The sequence below is a fragment of the Corella eumyota genome, chromosome 2 (assembly GCF_963082875.1).
Source record: "Corella eumyota chromosome 2, kaCorEumy4.1, whole genome shotgun sequence".
Taxonomy (NCBI): Eukaryota; Metazoa; Chordata; class Ascidiacea; order Phlebobranchia; family Corellidae; genus Corella; species Corella eumyota.
This window is the reverse complement of record NC_137491.1, coordinates 6,534,613-6,554,477: the sequence shown is the minus strand read 5'-3', so window position 1 is coordinate 6,554,477 and position 19,865 is coordinate 6,534,613. Positions and strand designations below refer to the sequence as shown.

At 31.3% G+C, this 19,865-nt stretch overlaps 4 protein-coding genes across 7 annotated transcripts; all 4 read right to left on the bottom strand.

Moving 5' to 3' along the window:
- Positions 1-34: 34 nt before the first annotated feature.
- Positions 35-1,066, bottom strand: LOC145742869 (uncharacterized). The gene is made up of 5 exons (XM_082560699.1): positions 986-1,066; positions 716-856; positions 527-625; positions 241-405; positions 35-167 (listed from the first exon to the last, which is right to left on the bottom strand). The coding sequence occupies exons 1-5, from the start codon at positions 1,035-1,037 to the stop codon at positions 46-48; spliced, it is 579 nt and encodes a 192-aa protein (XP_082416825.1). The 5' UTR covers positions 1,038-1,066; the 3' UTR covers positions 35-45.
- Positions 1,067-9,152: 8,086 nt separating this feature from the next.
- LOC145744108 (uncharacterized) lies at positions 9,153-12,156 on the bottom strand. Its single transcript, XM_082562216.1, has 10 exons — positions 11,997-12,156; positions 11,457-11,627; positions 11,266-11,370; positions 10,837-11,001; positions 10,635-10,736; positions 10,358-10,528; positions 10,132-10,239; positions 9,857-10,024; positions 9,582-9,686; positions 9,153-9,446 (listed from the first exon to the last, which is right to left on the bottom strand). The coding sequence occupies exons 2-10, from the start codon at positions 11,515-11,517 to the stop codon at positions 9,322-9,324; spliced, it is 1,110 nt and encodes a 369-aa protein (XP_082418342.1). The 5' UTR covers positions 11,518-11,627; positions 11,997-12,156; the 3' UTR covers positions 9,153-9,321.
- On the bottom strand, positions 12,022-14,555 carry LOC145742266 (uncharacterized). Its single transcript, XM_082560049.1, has 9 exons — positions 14,504-14,555; positions 14,307-14,402; positions 13,778-13,948; positions 13,596-13,703; positions 13,141-13,299; positions 12,968-13,066; positions 12,717-12,887; positions 12,505-12,615; positions 12,022-12,406 (listed from the first exon to the last, which is right to left on the bottom strand). The coding sequence occupies exons 1-9, from the start codon at positions 14,553-14,555 to the stop codon at positions 12,159-12,161; spliced, it is 1,215 nt and encodes a 404-aa protein (XP_082416175.1). The 3' UTR covers positions 12,022-12,158.
- A 924-nt stretch (positions 14,556-15,479) lies between these two features.
- On the bottom strand, positions 15,480-19,140 carry LOC145744109 (uncharacterized). 4 transcript variants are annotated; one of them, XM_082562220.1, is made up of 8 exons: positions 18,970-19,140; positions 18,558-18,877; positions 18,112-18,216; positions 17,774-17,944; positions 17,569-17,679; positions 17,174-17,344; positions 16,969-17,070; positions 16,716-16,869 (listed from the first exon to the last, which is right to left on the bottom strand). In XM_082562220.1, exons 4-8 carry the CDS (start codon positions 17,832-17,834, stop codon positions 16,856-16,858), a joined length of 459 nt encoding a protein of 152 aa, XP_082418346.1. In that variant the 5' UTR covers positions 17,835-17,944; positions 18,112-18,216; positions 18,558-18,877; positions 18,970-19,140; the 3' UTR covers positions 16,716-16,855. The 4 variants fall into 4 exon arrangements, with proteins under 4 accessions (XP_082418344.1, XP_082418343.1, XP_082418346.1 ...); XM_082562218.1 differs by lacking the exons at positions 17,174-17,344; positions 17,569-17,679; positions 17,774-17,944; ... (1 more) ...; positions 18,558-18,877; positions 18,970-19,140 and adding exons at positions 15,480-15,773; positions 15,906-16,010; positions 16,181-16,348; positions 16,460-16,567 and having other exon boundaries at positions 16,689-16,869; positions 16,969-17,069; XM_082562219.1 differs by having other exon boundaries at positions 18,112-19,140.
- Positions 19,141-19,865: the final 725 nt, after the last annotated feature.

Below are 19,865 nucleotides of genomic sequence, written 5' to 3'. Positions count from 1 at the left end.
AATTGATTATTTTATAAATTGTTTTTTATTTAACAAATGTGCATTTCACTGTCTCTGTTCATAACTTGAGTCGCACGATTCTGAGCACGAGTAATCGCCTGTGGATATTCCAGTACAAAACTCTGCTGCTGCAGCTGTAGCGCATGCCCTAGTAACCGTGACGGTTCCTGCCATAATAATACCATTATTTGATGCTTTATTTTTTTGATCATTTAATTTGTTATACGGTAAGTTTTGTACCTCCTGATGATGATCTCGTCGTTACACAAAAGTCTTCACTGGCTCCAGCACAAGCTGCAACATTGGTGTCTCCAGTTATTGTATCACAGTCTCCTGTCATTCCACCTACCGAAGTACACACGTGACATGAAAGTTGGAATTCAGGATCAGCAATGTTGCAATCATCTAAAAAAAATTACCCAATTCAAATAAACAAAATTAACTTGATTTAAATTATGTTTAAAAACTTTTTCATTAAAAATTTACGCATCATAAATATGATTTAACCCTTATAAATGATTTTTACCTATCTGGCATGTTTCTGCACATGTATAAGCGGTAGCTGTTCCAGTGCAGAACGTTGGGGCTGCTGCATTCGCACAACCTCTTGTAAGAGTAGCCACACCTTATGAAAAGAAATGTAGTAGTTTAATAAATACAATGTTAAATTGTTTACCAATAAAAATTATTGCGTTTACTATATTAAATTGTTTACCGTTTGCTAACGTAACCGATGATGTGCAAAATGTATCAGCTACGACACAAGTTACACTTGAGGTTGTTCCGTCAACTGGGTCGTCGCAAGTAGCTGTTTCTCCCACAACAGTAGTACATGTATAACACATCAACCCATAACCTATAGTTAAAATTTCAAACATGCATCTTTAAATTTAATGTTTCTTCAAGTGTAAGCTTTATTTAAATATAGTTTTTAGCGGTTTAAAATATAAAAACCATGTTAAATAATAAAAATTTATGTGCTAACCTCGAGTAATAAAAACAATAAGAAGACAGATCAAAATACCAAGAAACTTCATTTTTAAATTTAAACAATTTTTTTTAAGTTTGGGCTGTAAAAAAATAAAGTTATTTTAACTTTATGATTAAATTCAAATTATTTTTCGTTATACGATTTAAACACATCTTCTAACGCTGATAACAAATTTTGAACACCTTAGTTTAAAAATGGTTTGTTGAAATATTAAATAAAATCAAAATAAATATGTTGCTTTTTTCGCACTTTTACTTTGATTGATTAATGTTAAATTTATTTATTTACGAGATTTTTGTTTTTGACCTTTTTAGTAAAATTATGTAAAAAATTATGGCCGTTTTCGGTTTTTATACTAAATCTTTTATAATAAGTTTGACAAATTTGCGTTAAAAAATTTATCGTGAAAATTGTTATATATTAAAACTTGTTGAGCAAAAGGCTATTTTGTAAAGTTTTTTTTTAATTAGATTTTTTGTCCGTCGAATTGTTAAAATTAAAAATTGTTAACACCAATATATTTTGTTTAAAAGTTATTGTGTTATCCTATATGATTTTAAATTTTGACAACATTCTCTAACACGGTTGTTAACGGTCATTGTTCTTTATATACCTACATTTATTATGCAATTTTTCTCGCACAAAGCGACTGCAACTGATATACGAATCTCACTTTGTATTTTTTATAAAATAATTTTTAATTAAACGTATAGTAGTTACATTAAAAAAATTAGTAAAGCTAGTATAGAATTCATGATTTAACGTTCACAACGTCAAAAACATTTATTAACATTACGTCAAAATCATGGATTCTGTCAAATTCTATAATTTTATTTTACAACTATACTTTAATATAACCTTTTGTTCTCTAAATAATTTTTTAAGGAATATGAGTTTAAAAAAAATATTTTTTATTTGTGCAAATCCCTAGATTGCTTTAAACAGTAAAATTAATTTAAGTTTTTAATAAAATATGTTTTAACTTAAGTGTATCGTTATAGACACAATAAATTCGCCGATGGTTTAAATTTAAAAAGGTGATACATTTTCTAAATATTAAAATTCTCTGCCTGTATGAACATATATCTCTAAGGACTGTGAAAATCCTAAATCGAAGTTATTTTATATCTAAATTTTTTCTTTGTCTTTAACCTTTTTTGTGTGAAAAAAGCTTTGCCGTAGTCGGTTTCTATGGTAAATTCGTTTGTGTAAAGTTTAACAAATTTGATGTTTGATCAAATTTCTTTTTCTTCCCTTAATTAAAGTTTATTTTGTATATATTCTATTTGTCACGGAGTTGGTTTGTAAATTTGCTTATTAGATCCTTTGTTCGGTGAAATGTAAAAGTTGGCTCAAACATTTTTAATTAAATTATTTTTTCTTACTGTTTATTTTTATTCTTCGTCAGCTTAATTATTATATTATTATTGCTAATATTTAAACAAAATGTAATGGTTTTTAGGATCAGCTTATCATAAGTTTTGGTTTGCCGAAAAAAAAAAATGATCGAAGACGTTTCAATTGCACTTAGTTAAAGATTTTTGTTATAAAAAATTCATTTAAGAAAACACAAATTAAAAGTAATATTTTTTTAAAATATATTTATAACCTATAGATAATACTAAAAAAATTTTCTTTCATGATTTTACGTTTAAAAATAGGTTTGCATTAAATATTTATGACATTTTGTTTTGTTGAAAAGTTTTCTTGTAAATAACTAAATACCTAATGTTGTTTAAAAGTTGACTTCTTGTACTATACTTCCGTAATTTTTACTTAGTTAAGCTTATATTTACTTATACAACAGAAAACGCAAAATGGAAAACTAAGTTGAATTTTAATTACATTTTTTTACAAATTAACTCAATTTATCAATTTTTAAAAAAAATAAAAAATTTTTTTTTTTTTAAATCTCACACAATAATTTATTCTATATAAAAAACACAACACAAGTAAAGATCATCAATTTTAAATTTAGAAAACCTAATTAAGCTATTATAAACTTAAAACAAAAATATAACAAATTATATTGAATATACTCTATATAGAAATCACACGTTGTCTTTCGTTTGCTGGATTTATAAAATCCATTTTGCAAACATAGAAAGGAAAATGGAACCCAACAACATCATAACACTCGCCTGTTGAGAGGGAGCTTTGCCAGGTGGGAAAACTACCAATGGCGTATCAGTGTTGCAGTTCACTAAAAAAATATAATAATAATATTAAAACACAATGTGACTGGCTTATAAACGTGTATTGAAATTGGCAAAAATTAACGCTACATTCGGTCTATACATTTATATAGGTCGATTTTTAAAATAATTATCTCACCAGTAGCACATGATGAAGCACATGTGAAGTTTGGAGAAGAAGTTTCATTGCAAACATTTTCAACGGCAGCCGTGGCACAGTCTCTTGTGATTGCAACGGCGGTAACTTGAATATCAAAAACAACGTTTTAGATAAAAATTAACGTTGGTTTCAATTTCTGGCATTTGGTTTTCAAATTTGTTAGTATTATCAATTTGTAGTAATGCCTACATTACTATACTTGCTATGTTTTACGATCTATTCGTATGTTCTTGTTATTCTAATTATGTCTTACCATTGGTTAACGTGCCAACTGTGGTGGTGGTGCAGTGAGTACTATCCGCGAGGCAGGTTACTTGGTTGGTGGTTCCGCTAGGTGTTGCACATGTTGTTGGGACTCCTCCCTCAGAAGAACACATGTAGCAAGTAAGCGCTACTGCTGGGTTGTCCGAGTTACAGTTTACTAAATGTTGTATTAAAAGATAGTTAATTTTTATACTAATATAAACAAAAATATGTTTTTTTAGGCAACGACATGTTGTTAAAAATATTTTTAAGTTAGATTTGTTACCGCTATCACAAGTAGTTGCACAAGTATAAGCGTCGTATGTTCCATCGCATACGTTTACAGTAGCTGCAGCAGTAACACAACCCCTCGTAAGCACAACTGTTCTAACTCCTACATAGCAATGTGTAATTATTAGTATTATGGCGTTTTACAACAACAACAAGGTAATATTGCTTAAGCAATTGCAGCATCAGTGTTTATTAATTTAGTAAATTTATTTATATTGAACCTTCTGTAGTTGTTGCCACTCTGGTAGTTGAGCAAAAAGGGGATCCTGATGGGCAAGCAGCGGCGTTAACTGTTCCACTTGTTGTGTCGCATCCAGCGTTGGCACCATTGGTGGAATTACATGTGTAGCAAGTCAATTCGAACATTGGCGGGGCGCGGTAAAATTAATGATTTATCGTGAAAAAATGTTACACCTGTTTTATAAAACAAGTATTTAAACTTGCGAAGCGAAAAATATAATGTTTAATACATACCCGTGTTACAAAAAGCTGAGCAAGTATAGGTATCAGATGTTCCAGTACAACCTGAAGCAGCAGTTGTGGCACAAGCTCTTGTAATAACATCAGTTGTTGTACCTGTATTAAACAAGGTTTTTTACCGTGAAATAATTTAATTTTATTGCATTTTAATGCGTTGTTTTTTTAAAGAGCAAAAATATTTTTAGGATTAATTATTACCGTCAGTTGTAGTTCCAGTTCTTGTGGTCGAGCAATAATTACTTTGAGCTGATGTGCATCCCGTTTCATGGTTGTTTCCTGTAACTGTTTCACCACATGTTAAAGGATCATCAGTGGATGTACACACTCTGCAACTCAATGCTATTCCAGGAAAGTCGGTGTTGCAACCAACTAATAATTACAAAAATATAAGTATTGACTTGAATTTGAAGTTCTGCAGAAATTTATAAGTTTTTAATAATTCTACATTTTTTTTACTTTTAAAAACATAAACAAGAAGTAAAGATAAAAGCATTATCTTAAATCATATTTAATTTAAAACAAAAAAATTTTACATCACAACGTTTAAAAAAATGTAAAGTTTGGTTAAAAATAACATATTTCTCTACTTACTCGTGTTACATGTCGCGCTACAGTCGTAAGCTCCAAATACATCGCCTGCTCCACATTCTTGTGTAACTGCTTCTGTGGCACAACCCCTCGTCAAAACGACTGATCTCGTTCCTTAAACACAAATATTAATGTTCGCAAATGTTTTTGCATCAATAATATTTAATAATTTATTTTATAATTTTTAGAAGTTTTTCTGCCTAATTACCTCCTGTAGTTGTTGCTACTCTTCTAGTGGAGCAAAATGTTGATCCTGAAGCACAAGTCATTAAGTTTGTGGTACCGGTATGTGTTTCGCAAGTTGAGTCGGAACCATCGGTGGAAGTACACACATAACATTGGAATTCAAAAGCTGGAGCAGGGGCGGTATTGCAATTAACTAAAACAATGTCAGTAGCCATTTATATTTTATTTTTAAACCGTATTTTTAAAGACAGTATGCAACGTTGATAGATAGCTATGTATTATAAAATTGTAGTTAATTAAAAAGTAGCTGTTAAACAAATATTTTTTGTAAGTTTTACTTTTAAGTTACACCTAAAAATACCTGCCGAGTTGCAACTGCTTGTACAAGTATATTCAGTAGAACTTCCAGTGCAGGCCGGTAACGTAGCAGCGCTAACACCACAACCTCGCGGAAAAGTGGTTGTACCTATATTTAAAAGAAAATTCGATTTTTTTAGTGAACCATTTAAACACTTCCAAAATTTTTTAGGTAAATTCACTTCTTTGAATTTTATTTTTGTTTTATTTTATATTTTCGTTTTTTTTCTATAAGGAGATAGTTTTTTAATATTTTTATTGGATATGGGTGCGATTGGGACGTGTTTAAGCTATCCGTAAACGTCCCCAAAGCGAATAGTGTAGTTACGGCTCGAACCCGAAACCTTTCGGCTCGTATTTTGACGACATGGCCGGTTTACCACACTATCGGATAACACATTTTTGAGATTTAAATTTTTATAAAAATGTACATTACTGGACATTAGCTCTCGTGAGCTTGTACAATAGTTATCCGTAATTGCGCATGGCACTCGTAATGTTTCCACTGTTATAGTTTCGATGCAGTCGTCTTGATCGTTGCACGTATTACAACTTAATGCGACTCCCACATCAATACTGTTTGAATTACAGGGAGCTTAAACAATAAATTTGCAACTTTAATGAATTAGTAAATTGTTTATTTATGTTATAAACAAAAAATGTTAAATTAAAACCTGAAAAAAATATTAGAAAATCACGTTTTCGTGCTTGAAATGTTTTATTTTACCTCCAGTAGCACACGATTGTGGACAGTCATATGCAAAGAACGTGCCCCCGCATGTGTCAGTAGCGGGAGTTGCAGTACAGGATCTTGTTACTGTAACACTTCTTACACCTTAAAAATATATATTTATTAAACTAAAATTTTTGTAACAATTCTTTTGTGAATGGTAAACGTTAATAATATTTTTTATTATATAATTTACCATCGACCGTGGTTGCTACCCTTCTTGCCAAACAAAGGTCGTTCTCCCCTGTACAAACAGCTTGCGGTGTTGTTGCGTCTGTCGTGTCACAAGATGCTAAATCTCCATCAGTTGATGAACACGTATAACATGCCAGTTCGTAGCTTGGCGGAGCAGCGTTGTTACAATTAACTTTATACAATTACAAAATGTTATGTTAAAATACTTTTGATATGTTCAAAAGATGCTTTGTATAAAATTGTAGCCTCACCTTCGTCACATGTAACTGCACATGAGTAATCATTTTCTGTACCAGTACAAAAACCTGAAGATGCAGTCATAGCACAACCTCTTGTAACTGAGTCTGAACCTGGGTAAACGCGATGAAGTTCGATTTTTATTTTACTGTTAAATAAATAAAATTAGATCTAAACATGAATTTAACCAACCTCCTCCACTTGAACTTTCTACGTGTAACGTTGAACCAAAGCCCATGCTTGTACAATCCGTTGTAGAGTTCATACCCGCAACTACCGTGACACAATTAGCATCAGTTTCAGTGCAATCATAACATGTAAGTGCATATGTTGGAGCAACAAGCGAGTTGCAAATACCTTTGTATATCAAAATAAATTAACATTTTATTACAGATTACAATGACTCGTATTTTTTGTAATAAAATATGATAATTTAAATTTTTGAATTAAATATTTTGGTAATTAGAGTAAATAAAGTAATTCAAATTTCCTACCAGGATTTTATTGCAAAATATTTTATTAGATTAATTTAAATTTTAATTCTTGCATAAAATTTATTTTATGTTATATTTTATGTTTTTGAAAAAGTTTAGCTTAAAAAAAACATAAATAGAAGTGCAATTTTTTATATTTAAGAATGCTACCTTCGTTACACGTTACTGCGCATGAGTAATCAGTTGATGATCCAGTACAATGATTTGGCGTATCTGCCACTGCAGCTGTCGCACAACCTCTTGTAAGAGTGACGGTACCTTGATATACAATAATAATGTTTTGATTTTGTTCAACATAAGCTTTTTTACATTGGATTTGATAATATGTATTACCAGCTGTTGAATCTGCTACTATTGTCGTTGTACAAAATTCTTCGCCCCCTGCACAAGCTGCAACAGGGGTTTCTCCAACAACTATAGTGTCACAGTTTCCTGTCGCTCCATTAACAGAAGTACAAGTATAGCATGATAATTCAGATTCGCGAACGGCATCCGAGTTGCAATTATCTAAATAAAAAGTTCACAGTTTAACGTTAATAAAATAAATTTTAGTTTTTTACATTAACTACGATTTCTTTTTAATTTAGGATTAAAATTATTTGATATAATTTAATACTTGGTGTGGTACATGTTGTTCCACATGTATAAGCAGTAGCTGATCCAGTGCAATATGCTGGGGCTGCAGTTGCCACACACGCTCTTGTTAGTGTAGCCGTACCTTTAAAGGCACGTTTTTAATAGCTTTTTTTTAATTTTTACACAAACGTTTTACCAATTTAAAAAATGTATTGTTACAATTTTTGTTAATTGATTACCGCTATCTAAAGTAACCGATGTTGAGCAAAAGGTGTTTCCGCCAGTACATTCGCTGCTTATTGTAGTGCCACTAACTGGAACGTCGCAATCTGCTTCCGCTCCTACCACAGCCTCACAATTATAACAGCTCGTTTGTCCATAACCTTAATATAAATATTATGTTTAAATTTATTTTACTTTTTTGGCTTAAAATTTATTTTACTTTAAGTTTTGGTGTTAAAAACTTAGGACAAATTTTTGTACTTACCTTTATGAATACAAATAATTAAAAGGTAGGCTAATATCCCAAAGAATTTCATTTTAAAAATTTAAAATACCTATTTAAAAATATACTGGGTTGAATATAAATTAGTGTAAAAATTTAAGTACGTTTGGTAAATCTGGTTTTAAATATATACGTTATAATTTGAGACCCAGAATATTACCTAACTTAATGTTTTTTTACAACTAACGCTGGCAACAAACTCTGTGCATTGACGACTAAAAAAGGGTTGTTAAAAAGTTATATAGAACCAAAGTAAAAAAATACGAACTTTTAATTTTTTTTCCACGCTATTACATTGTTTATTTGTCACTGTTGGCGACCCGTTACCGTTACGCATCTTTCGTGTAGGGTTTGCTTTGCACTTCTAACCGTTTGCAAACTGATATCAATGAATGGGTCGCCAAAATTTTTTACATAAAGTTAGTTCTGTTGCGTTATTTGGACGCCCTAAATAGTACCCAAAAATTTTGCTAATGAAACGCGGAAAGTTTTACCGAATAAGACAATATTGTAAATTTATGGTAAAGTTAAAAGTTGACATAAGTTGTATTATTATGTGCTTTTAAATTTGAGTTGTAACATTAATTTGTCAGAAACATATATTCTTTTATAAAATCAACTTTACTAAATTAAAAATTCATGTTAGGCAAAATTCAACATTGCGTTATTATGTTAAAAAGTTTTTGCATAAAAATATTTTTTTAAGATTAAATAAATATTAAACTCTATTATTATTTAAATATTATAAATGGGTACGCCCTAATCTATCTTGTTTAAAGGTTATAATATTGTACTACACTTGTAAATGTTAATAAAAATTAAGTTAAGATTTTTCTATAAAGGCTTTGGCAGCTGTAGTCCTTTGCATACATTCGTTATGCAATTTATCTCGTGTTTACTATTTTTAAGCTACTAAATACTATATAGAAATCTCACTCATTATTTATTGTATGTACAAGAATTCATCGATTAAACGTAAAAATTTAAAATTTAGATAATTTAATTAAGCTATTATAAACTTAAAACAAAAAAATAACATAATATATTGAATATACTCTATATAAAAATCACACGTTTTTTACGTTTGCTAAATTTAGAAAATCCATTTTGCAAACATAGAAAGGAAAATGGAACCCAATAACATCATAACACTCGCCTGTTGAGAGGGAGCTTTGCCAACTGGAAAAACTACCAATGGCGTATCAGTGTTGCAGTTCACTAAAAAAATATAATAATAATAATAATAAAACACAATGTGACTGGCTTATAAACGTGTATTGAAATTGGCAAAAATTAACTCTACATTCGGTCTATACATTTTACATATGTCGATTTTTAAAATAATTATCTCACCAGTAGCACATGATGAAGCACATGTAAAGTTTGGAGGAGAAGTTACATTGCAAACATTTTCAACAGCAGCCGTGGCGCAGTCTCTTGTGATTGCAACGGCAGTAACTTGAATATCAAAAACAACGTTTTAGATAAAAATTAACGTTGGTTTCAATTTCTGGCATTTGGTTTTTAAATTTGTTAGTATTATCAATTTGTAGTAATGCCTACATTACTATACTTGCTATGTTTTTACGATTTATTCGTATGTTCATTTTATTCTAATTAGGTCTTACCATTGGTTAACGTGCCAACTGTGGTGGTGGTGCAGTGAGTACTATTTGCGGAGCAAGTTACTTGGTGGGTGGTTCCGCTAGGTGTTGCACATGTTGTTGGGACTCCTCCCTCAGAAGAACACATGTAGCAAGTAAGCGCTACTGCTGGATTGATCGAGTTACAGTTTACTAAATGTTGTATTAAAAGATTGTTAATTTTTATACTAATATAAACAAAAAAATTTTTTTTAGGCAACGACATGTTGTTAAAAATATTTTTAAGTTAGTTTTGTTACCGCTGTCACAAATAGTTGCACAAGTATAAGCGTCGTATGTTCCATCGCATTTGTTTTCAGTAGCTGTAGCATTAACACAACCCCTCGTAAGCACAACTGTTCTAACTCCTACATAGTAATGTGTAATTATTGTTATTATGGCGTTTTACAACAACAACAAGGTAACATTGCTTAATCAATTGCAACATCAATGTTTATTGATCTGTTAAATTTATTTATATTGAACCTTCTGTAGTTGTTGCCACTCTTGTAGTTGAGCAAAAAGGGGATCCTGATGGGCAAGCAGCGGCGTTAACTGTTCCACTTGTTGTGTCACATCCAGCGTTGGCACCATTAGTGGAATTACATGTGTAGCAAGTAAATTCGAACATTGGTGGGGCAGCAGTGTTGCAGTGATCTTAATAACGCGGTAAAATTAATGATTAATCGTGAAAAAATGTTACACCTGTTTTATAAAAAAAGTAATTAAATTTGTTAAGCAAAAATATAATGTATATACATACCCGTGTTACAAGAAGCTGAGCAAGTATAATTCTCTGATGTTCCAGTACAACCCGAGGCAGCAGTTATGGCACAAGCTCTTGCAATAACTTCAGTTGTTGTACCTGTATTGAACAAATTTTTTTTTGTAAAATACTTGAACTTTTTTTATTTGATGCACCATTTTTTATAACTGTAAAATTATTTTTTTTAAATAATTATTACCGTCAGTTGTAGTTCCAGTTCGTGTGGTCGAGCAATAATTACTTTGAGTTGAACAAACTCCCTGATGTGTCATGCCTGTGACTGTTTCCGGGCACGTACCTCCATCAGCAGATGTACATTCATTACAATTTAACACTATTCCAGGAAAGACAGTGTTGCAACGAACTAATATTTATAAAAGCATCACTATTACGTTTACTTTTTTAGTTTGCATAATAAAACTTATAAGTTCTTTATAATTTTACTTTTTCTTTTTTTACCAATATTATGTATTCAATTTTAATTTTAGTAACTTACTTTTTAAAAACGATTACAAAAATTTCCGTATTCTAAGTCCTATTTAAAGCAGTTTAAAACATAAAAAAACATAAATCACAATGTTTGAAAAAATGTGAAGTTTTGTTAAAAATAACACAATTTCTTAAGTACCATCAGTACACGTCATGGTACAATCGTAAGCTCCAAAAGTTCCCGTACATGCTGCTGTCATCGCTTCTGTGGCACAACCTCTTGTTAAAACGACCGATCTCGTTTCTTAAATTAATGTTCGCAAATGTTATTGCATCATTAGAATTTAGAAATTTATTTTATAATTTTTAAAAGTTTTGCTGCCCCATTACCTCCTGTAGTTGTTGCTACTCTTCTAGTGGAGCAATGTGTTGATCCTGAAGGACAAGTCATTAAGTTTGTGGTACCGGTGGGTGTTTCGCAAGTTGAGTCGGAACCATCGGTGGAAGTACACACATAACATTGGAATGCAAATGCTGGTGGAGCACCGGTGTTGCAGTCATCTAAATTCGCATTAATGATTTTTTAAATTATTTGTTTTCACAAAAGAAAAATATACAGCTAAATATAAGTATTTCTTTTATAAAAATAAATTTATTTACCAATATTAAATCTAGTTCAAATAAAGTTGTTTTTAATTTAATAGTCCTTTTTAATGGAAAGTAAACAAACAAGCTTGACAGTCAATTATTTTTTTACTACACGCACGTATATATTGTAGTAGTTTTAACAAAAATAATAAATTTTATATTTATAATTATTAAATATAATATGCATTCATTAGAATTTGGTTAATATGCTTAATATACTTTTCATATTAACATTCTTAAATAATAAGTGTTTATATTGCATAAATTTTGGTATTAATTTACCTGAATCACAAGTGCTAGTACAAACATGGTCATCTGCATCACCGGTACAAGGTTGTGTTTCTGCGCTCACGACACACGCTCGATCGAAAGTAGCAGTGCCTTTAATAATAAAAATTTTATCGACTTTAATAAACGGGTATTTATGCCTGAAATAAATCAAATTTATTTTAATTTTAAACTCGATTTGTTGTTATATGTTTTTACATAAAAGTAATAGCCTAGACAAAAAAATTTAATGATTAGATTATACTGATTATCGCTAGAAACAACTGTTCGAGTGGTTGAACAAAAATGATCTGTTATAGCACAATTCATTTGTAAAGAAGTTCCCGTAATTGTTTCAGTGCACCCCTTACAAACATTACATCTTAATGCGATTCCCACATCAATACTGTTTGTATTGCAGGCAGCTAAAATAATAAATAAGAAATTGTTTTATGTTTTAATTGATACCTTTCTCTTATTATTTTATTTAAATTAATAAAAATACCTAAAAAATCAAACTAACCTCCTGAATCACATGTTACTGGACAATTATATGCACCAAAAGTTCCAGTGCAGGTTGGATCTGCGACAGCAGTAGCAGAGCACGATCTTGTCACTGTAACACTTCGAACCCCTTAAAACATTTATTTATGCTTAAAAAATTTCCGTGAACGTTTTATTTTAAAAATTGTAAACGTAGTTTAATTTTTTTGTAATATTAACAATAATTTTTACCATTAGTTGTGGTCGCTACTCTTCTTGCTAAACAAAAACCTTCTCCACCAGTACAACGCGCTTGATGTGTTGATCCACTTGTCGTGTCACATGTTGTTAAACTTCTATCAGTTGAGGAACACACAAAACATGAAAGTAAATAAGTTGGAGGAGCGGCGGAGTTGCAGTTGACTATACAAAATTGAAAAATATGTTGTTGAAAACTCAATCGTATTTACGAAAAATGTTTTGACTATTAAATGTTTTCTAACCTTCGTTGCACGTATCTACGCATGAGTAATCAGCTGATGTACCAGTACAAAAACCTGAAAACGCAGCTGACGCACAACCTCTTGCAACTGTGACTGTGGCTGGTTAAACACCAAGAAGTTTTATTTTTAATTGAAAATTTCACTAAAATTGGGTTAATGTTGATATGTCTTACTTGCGCCTGAATCCGCTACTCGTGACGTCGAACAAAATCCCATGGTGGTACAATCCATTGTAGCAGTCGAACCGGTTACTGTGTCACAAGTATTATCAGTTACACTGCACGTATAACATAAAAGTACATATGCTGGAGCAGCTACCGTGTTGCAAATACCTTTTTATATCAAAATAAATTAATAATTGATTAAAAAATACAATGATTTTTAGTGTTTTGTAGTTAAATGTTAAATTAAATTTTTAAATTGAAAAATTTTTGTAATTTAAGGTTAATATGGTATAAGAAATATTAAAACAGGATTCGCAAACAATTCCCAAACAATTTTTATTAAAATGTTATAAAATTGAATTCTTGCATGAATTAATTTTAAGTAATACATGATGTTATGAAAAACGTTTAACTAAAAATAATAATGGTAAAATTTGCTTTAAAAAAATATTTTTTTTTGTTACCTGCATCACACGTTACTGCACATGAGTAATCAGTTGCTGATCCAGTACAATGATCTGGCGAAACTGCCACCGCAGTTGTCGCACAACCTCTTGTAAGAGTGATGGTACCTCTTATACAATAATGATGCTTTAATCTTGTTCTACATAAACTTTTTTACATTGGGTTTGATAATATGTATTACCTGCTGCTGAATCTGCTACTCTTGTTGTTGTACAAAAGTTTTGGCCCGCTGCACAAGCTACAACAGGGGTTGTTGCATCAACAGTGTCACAGTTTCCTGTCGCTGTATCAACAGAAGAACAAGTATAGCATGATAATTCAAATGTGCGAGCGGCATCCGTGTTGCAATTATCTAAATAAAAAGTTCACAGTTTAACGTTAATAAAATAAATTTTAGTTTTTTACATTAACTACGATTTCTTTTTAATTCAGGATTAAAAATATTTGATATAATTTAATACCTGATGTGGTACATGTTGTTCCACATGTATAAGCAGTAGCTGATCCAGTGCAATATGCTGGGGCTGTAGGTTGCCACACACGCTCTTGTTAGTGTAGCCAAGCTTTAAAAGGCACGTTTTTAATAGTTTGTTTTTAATTTTTGCACCAACGTTTTACCAATTTAAAAAATTTATTTTTTAAAATTTTGTTTAATTGCTTACCACTAAGTAAAGTAACCGATTATGAGCAAAAGGTGTTTCCGTCAGTACATGCGCTGCTCATCATAGTGCCACTATCTGGAACGTCGCAATCTGCTTCCGCTCCTACCACAGCCTCACAATTATAACAGCTCGTTTGTCCATAACCTTACTATAAATATTATATTTAAATTTATTTTACTTTTTTGGCTTTTTACTTAATTTCTGCGTTTTGGTGTTAAAAACTTAGGACAAATTTTTGTACTTACCTTTATGAATACAAATAATTAAAAGGTAGGCTAATATCCCAAAGAATTTCATTTTGAAAAATTAAAATACCTATTTAAAAATATACTGGGTTGAATATAAATTAGTGTAAAAATTTTAGTACGTTTGGTAAATCTGGTTTTAAATATATACGTTATAATTTGAGACCCAGAATATTACCTAACCTAATGTTTTTTTACAACTAACGCTGGCAACAAACTCGGTGCATTGACGACTAAAAAAGGGTTGTTAAAAAGTTATATAGAACCAAAGTAAAAAAATACAAACTTTTAATTTTTTTTCCACTGGTTGCTTTTACATTGTTTACTTGTCACTGTTGGCGACCGGTTACCGATACGCATCTTTCGTGTAGGGTTTGCTTTGCACTTCAAACCGTTTGTAAACTGATATCAATGAACGGGTCGCCAAAATTTTTCACATAAAGTTAGTTCTGTTGCGTTATTTGGACGCCCTAAATAGTACCCAAAAATTTTGCTAATGAAACGCGGAAAGTTTTACCGAATAAGACAATATTGTAAATTTATGGTAAAGTTAAAAGTTGACATAAGTTGTATTATTATGTGCTTTTAAATTTGAGTTGTAACATTATATTGTCAGAAACATATATTCTTTTATAAAATCAACTTTACTAAATTAAAAATTCATGTTAGGCAAAATTCAACATTGCGTTATTATGTTAAAAAGTTTTTGCATAAAGGAGAGGGAGAACTGAAATTTAAACTAAAAATATTTTTTTAAGATTAAATAAATATTAAACTCTATTATTATTTAAATATTATAAATGGGTTTGCTCTAATATATCTTGTTTAAAGGTTATATTATTGTACTACACTTGTAAATGTTAATAAAAGTTAAGTTAAGATTTTTCTATAAAGGCTTTGGCAGCTGTAGTCCTTTGCATACATTCGTTATGCAATTTATCTCGTGTTTACTATTTTTAAGCTACTAAAAACGATATAGAAATCTTACTCATTATTTATTGTATGTACAAGAATTCATCGATTAAACGTAAAAATTTAAAATTTAGATAATTTAATTAAGCTATTATAAACTTAAAACAAAAAAATAACAAAACATATTGAATATACTCTATATAAAAATCACACGTTTTTTACGTTTGCTAAATTTAGAAAATCCATTTTGCAAACATAGAAAGGAAAATGGAACCCAACAACATCATAACACTCGCCTGTTGAGAGGGAGCTTTGCCAACTGGAAAAACTACCAATGGCGTATCAGTGTTGCAGTTCACTAAAAAAATATAATAATAATAATAAAACACAATGTGACTGGCTTATAAACGTGCATTGAAATTGGCGAAAATTAACGCTACATTCGGTCTATACGTTTTACATATGTCGATTTTTAAAATAATTATCTCACCAGTAGCACATGATGAAGCACATGTGAAGTTTGGAGAAGAAGTTACGTTGCAAACATTTTCAACGGCAGCCGTGGCGTAGTCTCTTGTGATTGCAACGGCGGTAACTTGAATATCAAAAACAACGTTTAAGATAAAAATTAATGTTGGTTTCAATTTCTGGCATTTGGCTTTCAAATTTGTTAGTATTATCAATTTGTAGTAATGCCTACATTACTATACTTGCTATGTTTTTACGATTTATTCGTATGTTCATTTTATTCTAATTATGTCTTACCATTGGTTAACGTGCCAACTGTGTTGGTGGTGCAGTGAGTACTATCCGCGGAGCAAGTTACTTGGTGGGTGGTTCCGCTAGGTGTTGCACATGTTGTTGGGACTCCTCCCTCAGAAGAACACATGTAGCAAGTAAGCGCTACTGCTGGGTTGTCCGAGTTACAGTTTACTAAATGTTGTATTAAAAGACAGTTAATTTCTATATTAATATTAACGAGAAAATGTTTCTTTTTTAGGCAACGACATGTTGTTAAAAATATTTTTAAGTTAGATTTGTTACCGCTGTCACAAGTAGTTGCACAAGTATAAGCGTCGTATGTTCCATCGCCCATGTTTCCAGTAGCTGCAGCAGTAACACAACCCCTCGTAAGCACAACTGTTCTAACTCCTACATAGTAATGTGTAATTATTGTTATTATGGCGTTTTACAACAACAACAACAAGGTAACATTGTTTAATCAATTGCAACATCAGTATTTATTAATTTGTTAAATTTATTTATATTAAACCTTCTGTAGTTGTTGCCACTCTGGTAGTTGAGCAATAAGGGGATCCTGATGGGCAAGCAGCGGCGTTAACTGTTCCACTTGTTGTGTCACATCCAGCGTTGGCACCATTAGTGGAATTACATGTGTAGCAAGTAAATTCGAACATTGGTGGGGCAGCAGTATTGCAGTTATCTTAATATCGCTGTAAAATTAATGATTTATCGTGAAAAAATGTTACACCTGTTTTATAAAAAAAAGTATTTAAACTTGTGAAGCGAAAAATATAATGTTTAATACATACCCGTGTTACAAGAAGCTGAGCAAGTATAGGTATCAGATGTTCCAGTACAACCTAAAGCACCAGTTGTAGCACAAGCTCTTGTAATAACATCAGTTGTTGTACCTGTATTAAACAAGGTTTTTTACCGTGAAATAATTTAATTTTATTGCATTTTAATGCCTTGTTTTTTTAAAAAGCAAAAAATATTATTAGGATTAATTATTACCGGCAGTTGTAGTTCCAGTTCTTGTGGTCGAGCAATAATTACTTTGAGCTGATGTGCATCCCGTTTCATGGTTGTTTCCTGTAACTGTTTCACCACATGTTAAAGGATCATCAGTGGATGTACACACTCTGCAATTTAATGCTATTCCAGGAAAGTCGGTGTTGCAACCAACTAATAATTACAAAAATATTAGTATTGACTTAAATTTGGAGTTTTGCATGATAAAATTTATAAGTTTCTAATAATTCTACAATTTTTTTTTACTTTTAAAAATATAAACGAGAAGTGAAGATAAAAGCATTATTTTAAATCATATTTAATTTAAAACAAAAAAAGTTTACATCACAACGTTTAAAAAAATGTAAAGATTGGTTAAAAATAACTCTTTTACTTACCCGTGGTACATGTCGCGCCACAGTCGTAAGCTCCAAATACATCGCCTGCTCCACATTCTTGTATAACTGCTGCTGTGGCACAACCCCTTGTCAAAACGACTGATCTCGTTCCTTAAACACAAATATTAATGTTCGCAAATTTTATTGCATCATTAATATTTAAAAATTTATTTTATAATTTTTAGAAGTTTTTCTGCCTAATTACCTCCTGTAGTTGTTGCTACTCTTCTAGTGGAGCAAAATGTTGATCCCGAAGCACAAGTCATTAAGTTTGTGGTACCGGTGGGTGTTTCGCAAGTTGAGTCGGAACCATCGGTGGAAGTACACACATAACATTGGAATGCAAAAGTTGGTGCAGGGGCGGTATTGCAATTAACTAAAACAATGTCAGTAGCCATTTATATTTTATTTTCGAATCCTATTTTTAAAGACAGTATGCAACGTTGAAAGACAAATGTGTATTATAAAATTCCGGCTAATTAAAAATTAGCTGTTAAACAAAATTTTTTGTAAGTTTTACTTTTAAGTTACACCTAAAAATACCTGCCGAGTTGCAACTGCTTGTACAAGTATATGCAGTAGAACTTCCAGTGCAGGCCGGTAACGTAGCAGCGCTAACAGCACAACCTCGCGGAACAGTGGTTGTAGCTATATTTAAAAGAAAAGTCGATTTTTTTAGTGAACCATTTAAACACTTCCAAATTTTTTTAGGTGAATCCACTTCTTTGAATTTTATTTTTTTTTATTTTTTTTTTTTCGTTTTTTTTCTATAAGGAGATAGTTTTTAATATTTTTATTGGGTATGGGTGCGATTGGAACGTGTTTAAGCTATCCGTAAACACCGGCTCAAGAGCGAATAGTGTAGGTACGGCTCGAACCCGAAACCTTTCGGCTCGTATTTCGACGCATGGTCGGTTTACCACACTATCGGATGAGTGATTTTTTAAAACACATTTTTGAGATTTAAATTGTATAAAAATGTACATTACCGGAAGCTAGGTTTCGTGAGCTTGTACAATAATTATCCGTAATTGCGCATGGCGCTCGTAATGTTTCCACTGTTATAGTTTCGGTGCAATCTGCTTCATTGGTGCACGTATTACAACTTAATGCGACCCCCACATCAATATCGTTTGAATTACAGGGAGCTTAAACAATAAATTTGCAAGTTTAATGAATTAGTAAATTGTTTATTTATTACCTCCAGTATCACACGATCGTGGACAGTCATATGCAAAGGACGTTCCAGTGCATGTTGCAGTAGCGGCAGTTCCAGTATAGGATCTTGTTACTGTAACACATCTTACACCTTAAAAATATATATTTATTAAAGTAAAATTTTTTATAACAATTCTTTTGTAAATGGTAAACGCTAATAATATTTTTTATCATATAATTTACCATCGACCGTGGTTGCTACCCTTCTTGCCAAACAAAGGTTGTCCCCCCCTGTACAAACAGCTTGCGGCGTTGTTGCGCCTGTCGTGTCACAAGATGCTAAATCTCCATCAGTTGATGAACATGTATAACATGCCAGTTCGTAGCTTGGCGGAGCAGCGGAGTTACAATCAACTTTATACAATTACAAAATGTTATGTTAAAATACTTTTCATATGTTCAAAAGATGCTTTGTATAAAATTGTAGCCTTACCTTCGTCACATGTATCTGCACATAAGTAATCGGTTGAAGTACCAGTACAAAAAGACGCAGCTGAAGCACAACCTCGTGTTACCGTGACTGTGCCTAATAAAACATAATGAAGTTTTATTTTAATGTTAAATAACTAAATTTTGATCTTACAGGAATTCAACCCACCTCCTCCACTTGAACTTTCCAACAAAGGCCCATTGTTGTACAATCCGTTGTAGGTGTCCTATCCGCAACTACCGTGTCACAACTACCATCAGTTTCAGTGCACATATAACATGCAAGTGCATATGTTGGAGCAACAAGCGAGTTGCAAATACCTTTGTATATCAAAATAAATTAACATTTTATTACAGAACACAACGACTCGTATTGTTTTATAATAAAGTATGTTAAATTACATTTTTGAATTAGATATTTTGGTAATTAGAGTAAATAAAGTAATTCAAATTTCCTACCAGGATTTTATTGCAAAATATTTTATTAGATTAATTTAAATTTTAATTCTTGCATAAAATTTATTTTATGTTATATTTTATGTTTTTGAAAAAGTTTAGCTTAAAAAAAACATAAATAGAAGTGCAATTTTTTATATTTAAGAATGCTACCTTCGTTACACGTTACTGCGCATGAGTAATCAGTTGATGAT

Bases quoted from the DNA above. Each gene is read 5' to 3' on its own strand.
- LOC145742869 (XM_082560699.1), bottom strand. From the start codon at position 1,037: ATGAAGTTTCTTGGTATTTTGATCTGTCTTCTTATTGTTTTTATTACT. The intron at 857-985 runs GTTAGCACATAA...TTTTAACTATAG, and splicing joins TATTGTTTTTATTACTCGAG to GTTATGGGTTGATGTGTTAT. The intron at 626-715 runs GTAAACAATTTA...TCTTTTCATAAG, and splicing joins ATCGGTTACGTTAGCAAACG to GTGTGGCTACTCTTACAAGA.
- LOC145744108 (XM_082562216.1), bottom strand. From the start codon at position 11,517: ATGACTTGTCCTTCAGGATCAACACATTGCTCCACTAGAAGAGTAGCA. The intron at 10,025-10,131 runs GTAACAAAACTA...TACAACATTTAG, and splicing joins TGCAACTATTTGTGACAGCG to TAAACTGTAACTCGATCAAT. The intron at 9,687-9,856 runs GTAAGACCTAAT...TTGATATTCAAG, and splicing joins AGTTGGCACGTTAACCAATG to TTACTGCCGTTGCAATCACA.
- LOC145742266 (XM_082560049.1), bottom strand. From the start codon at position 14,555: ATGAAATTCTTTGGGATATTAGCCTACCTTTTAATTATTTGTATTCAT. The intron at 14,403-14,503 runs GTAAGTACAAAA...ATTTATAGTAAG, and splicing joins AATTATTTGTATTCATAAAG to GTTATGGACAAACGAGCTGT. The intron at 13,949-14,306 runs GTACTGACGGAA...CTTTTTATTTAG, and splicing joins CACTATGATGAGCAGCGCAT to ATAATTGCAACACGGATGCC.
- LOC145744109 (XM_082562217.1), bottom strand. From the start codon at position 16,833: ATGTTCGAATTTACTTGCTACACATGTAATTCCACTAATGGTGCCAAC. The intron at 16,568-16,688 runs GTTTAATATAAA...ATTACTATGTAG, and splicing joins AGTGGCAACAACTACAGAAG to GAGTTAGAACAGTTGTGCTT. The intron at 16,011-16,180 runs GTAAGACATAAT...TTGATATTCAAG, and splicing joins AGTTGGCACGTTAACCAATG to TTACCGCCGTTGCAATCACA.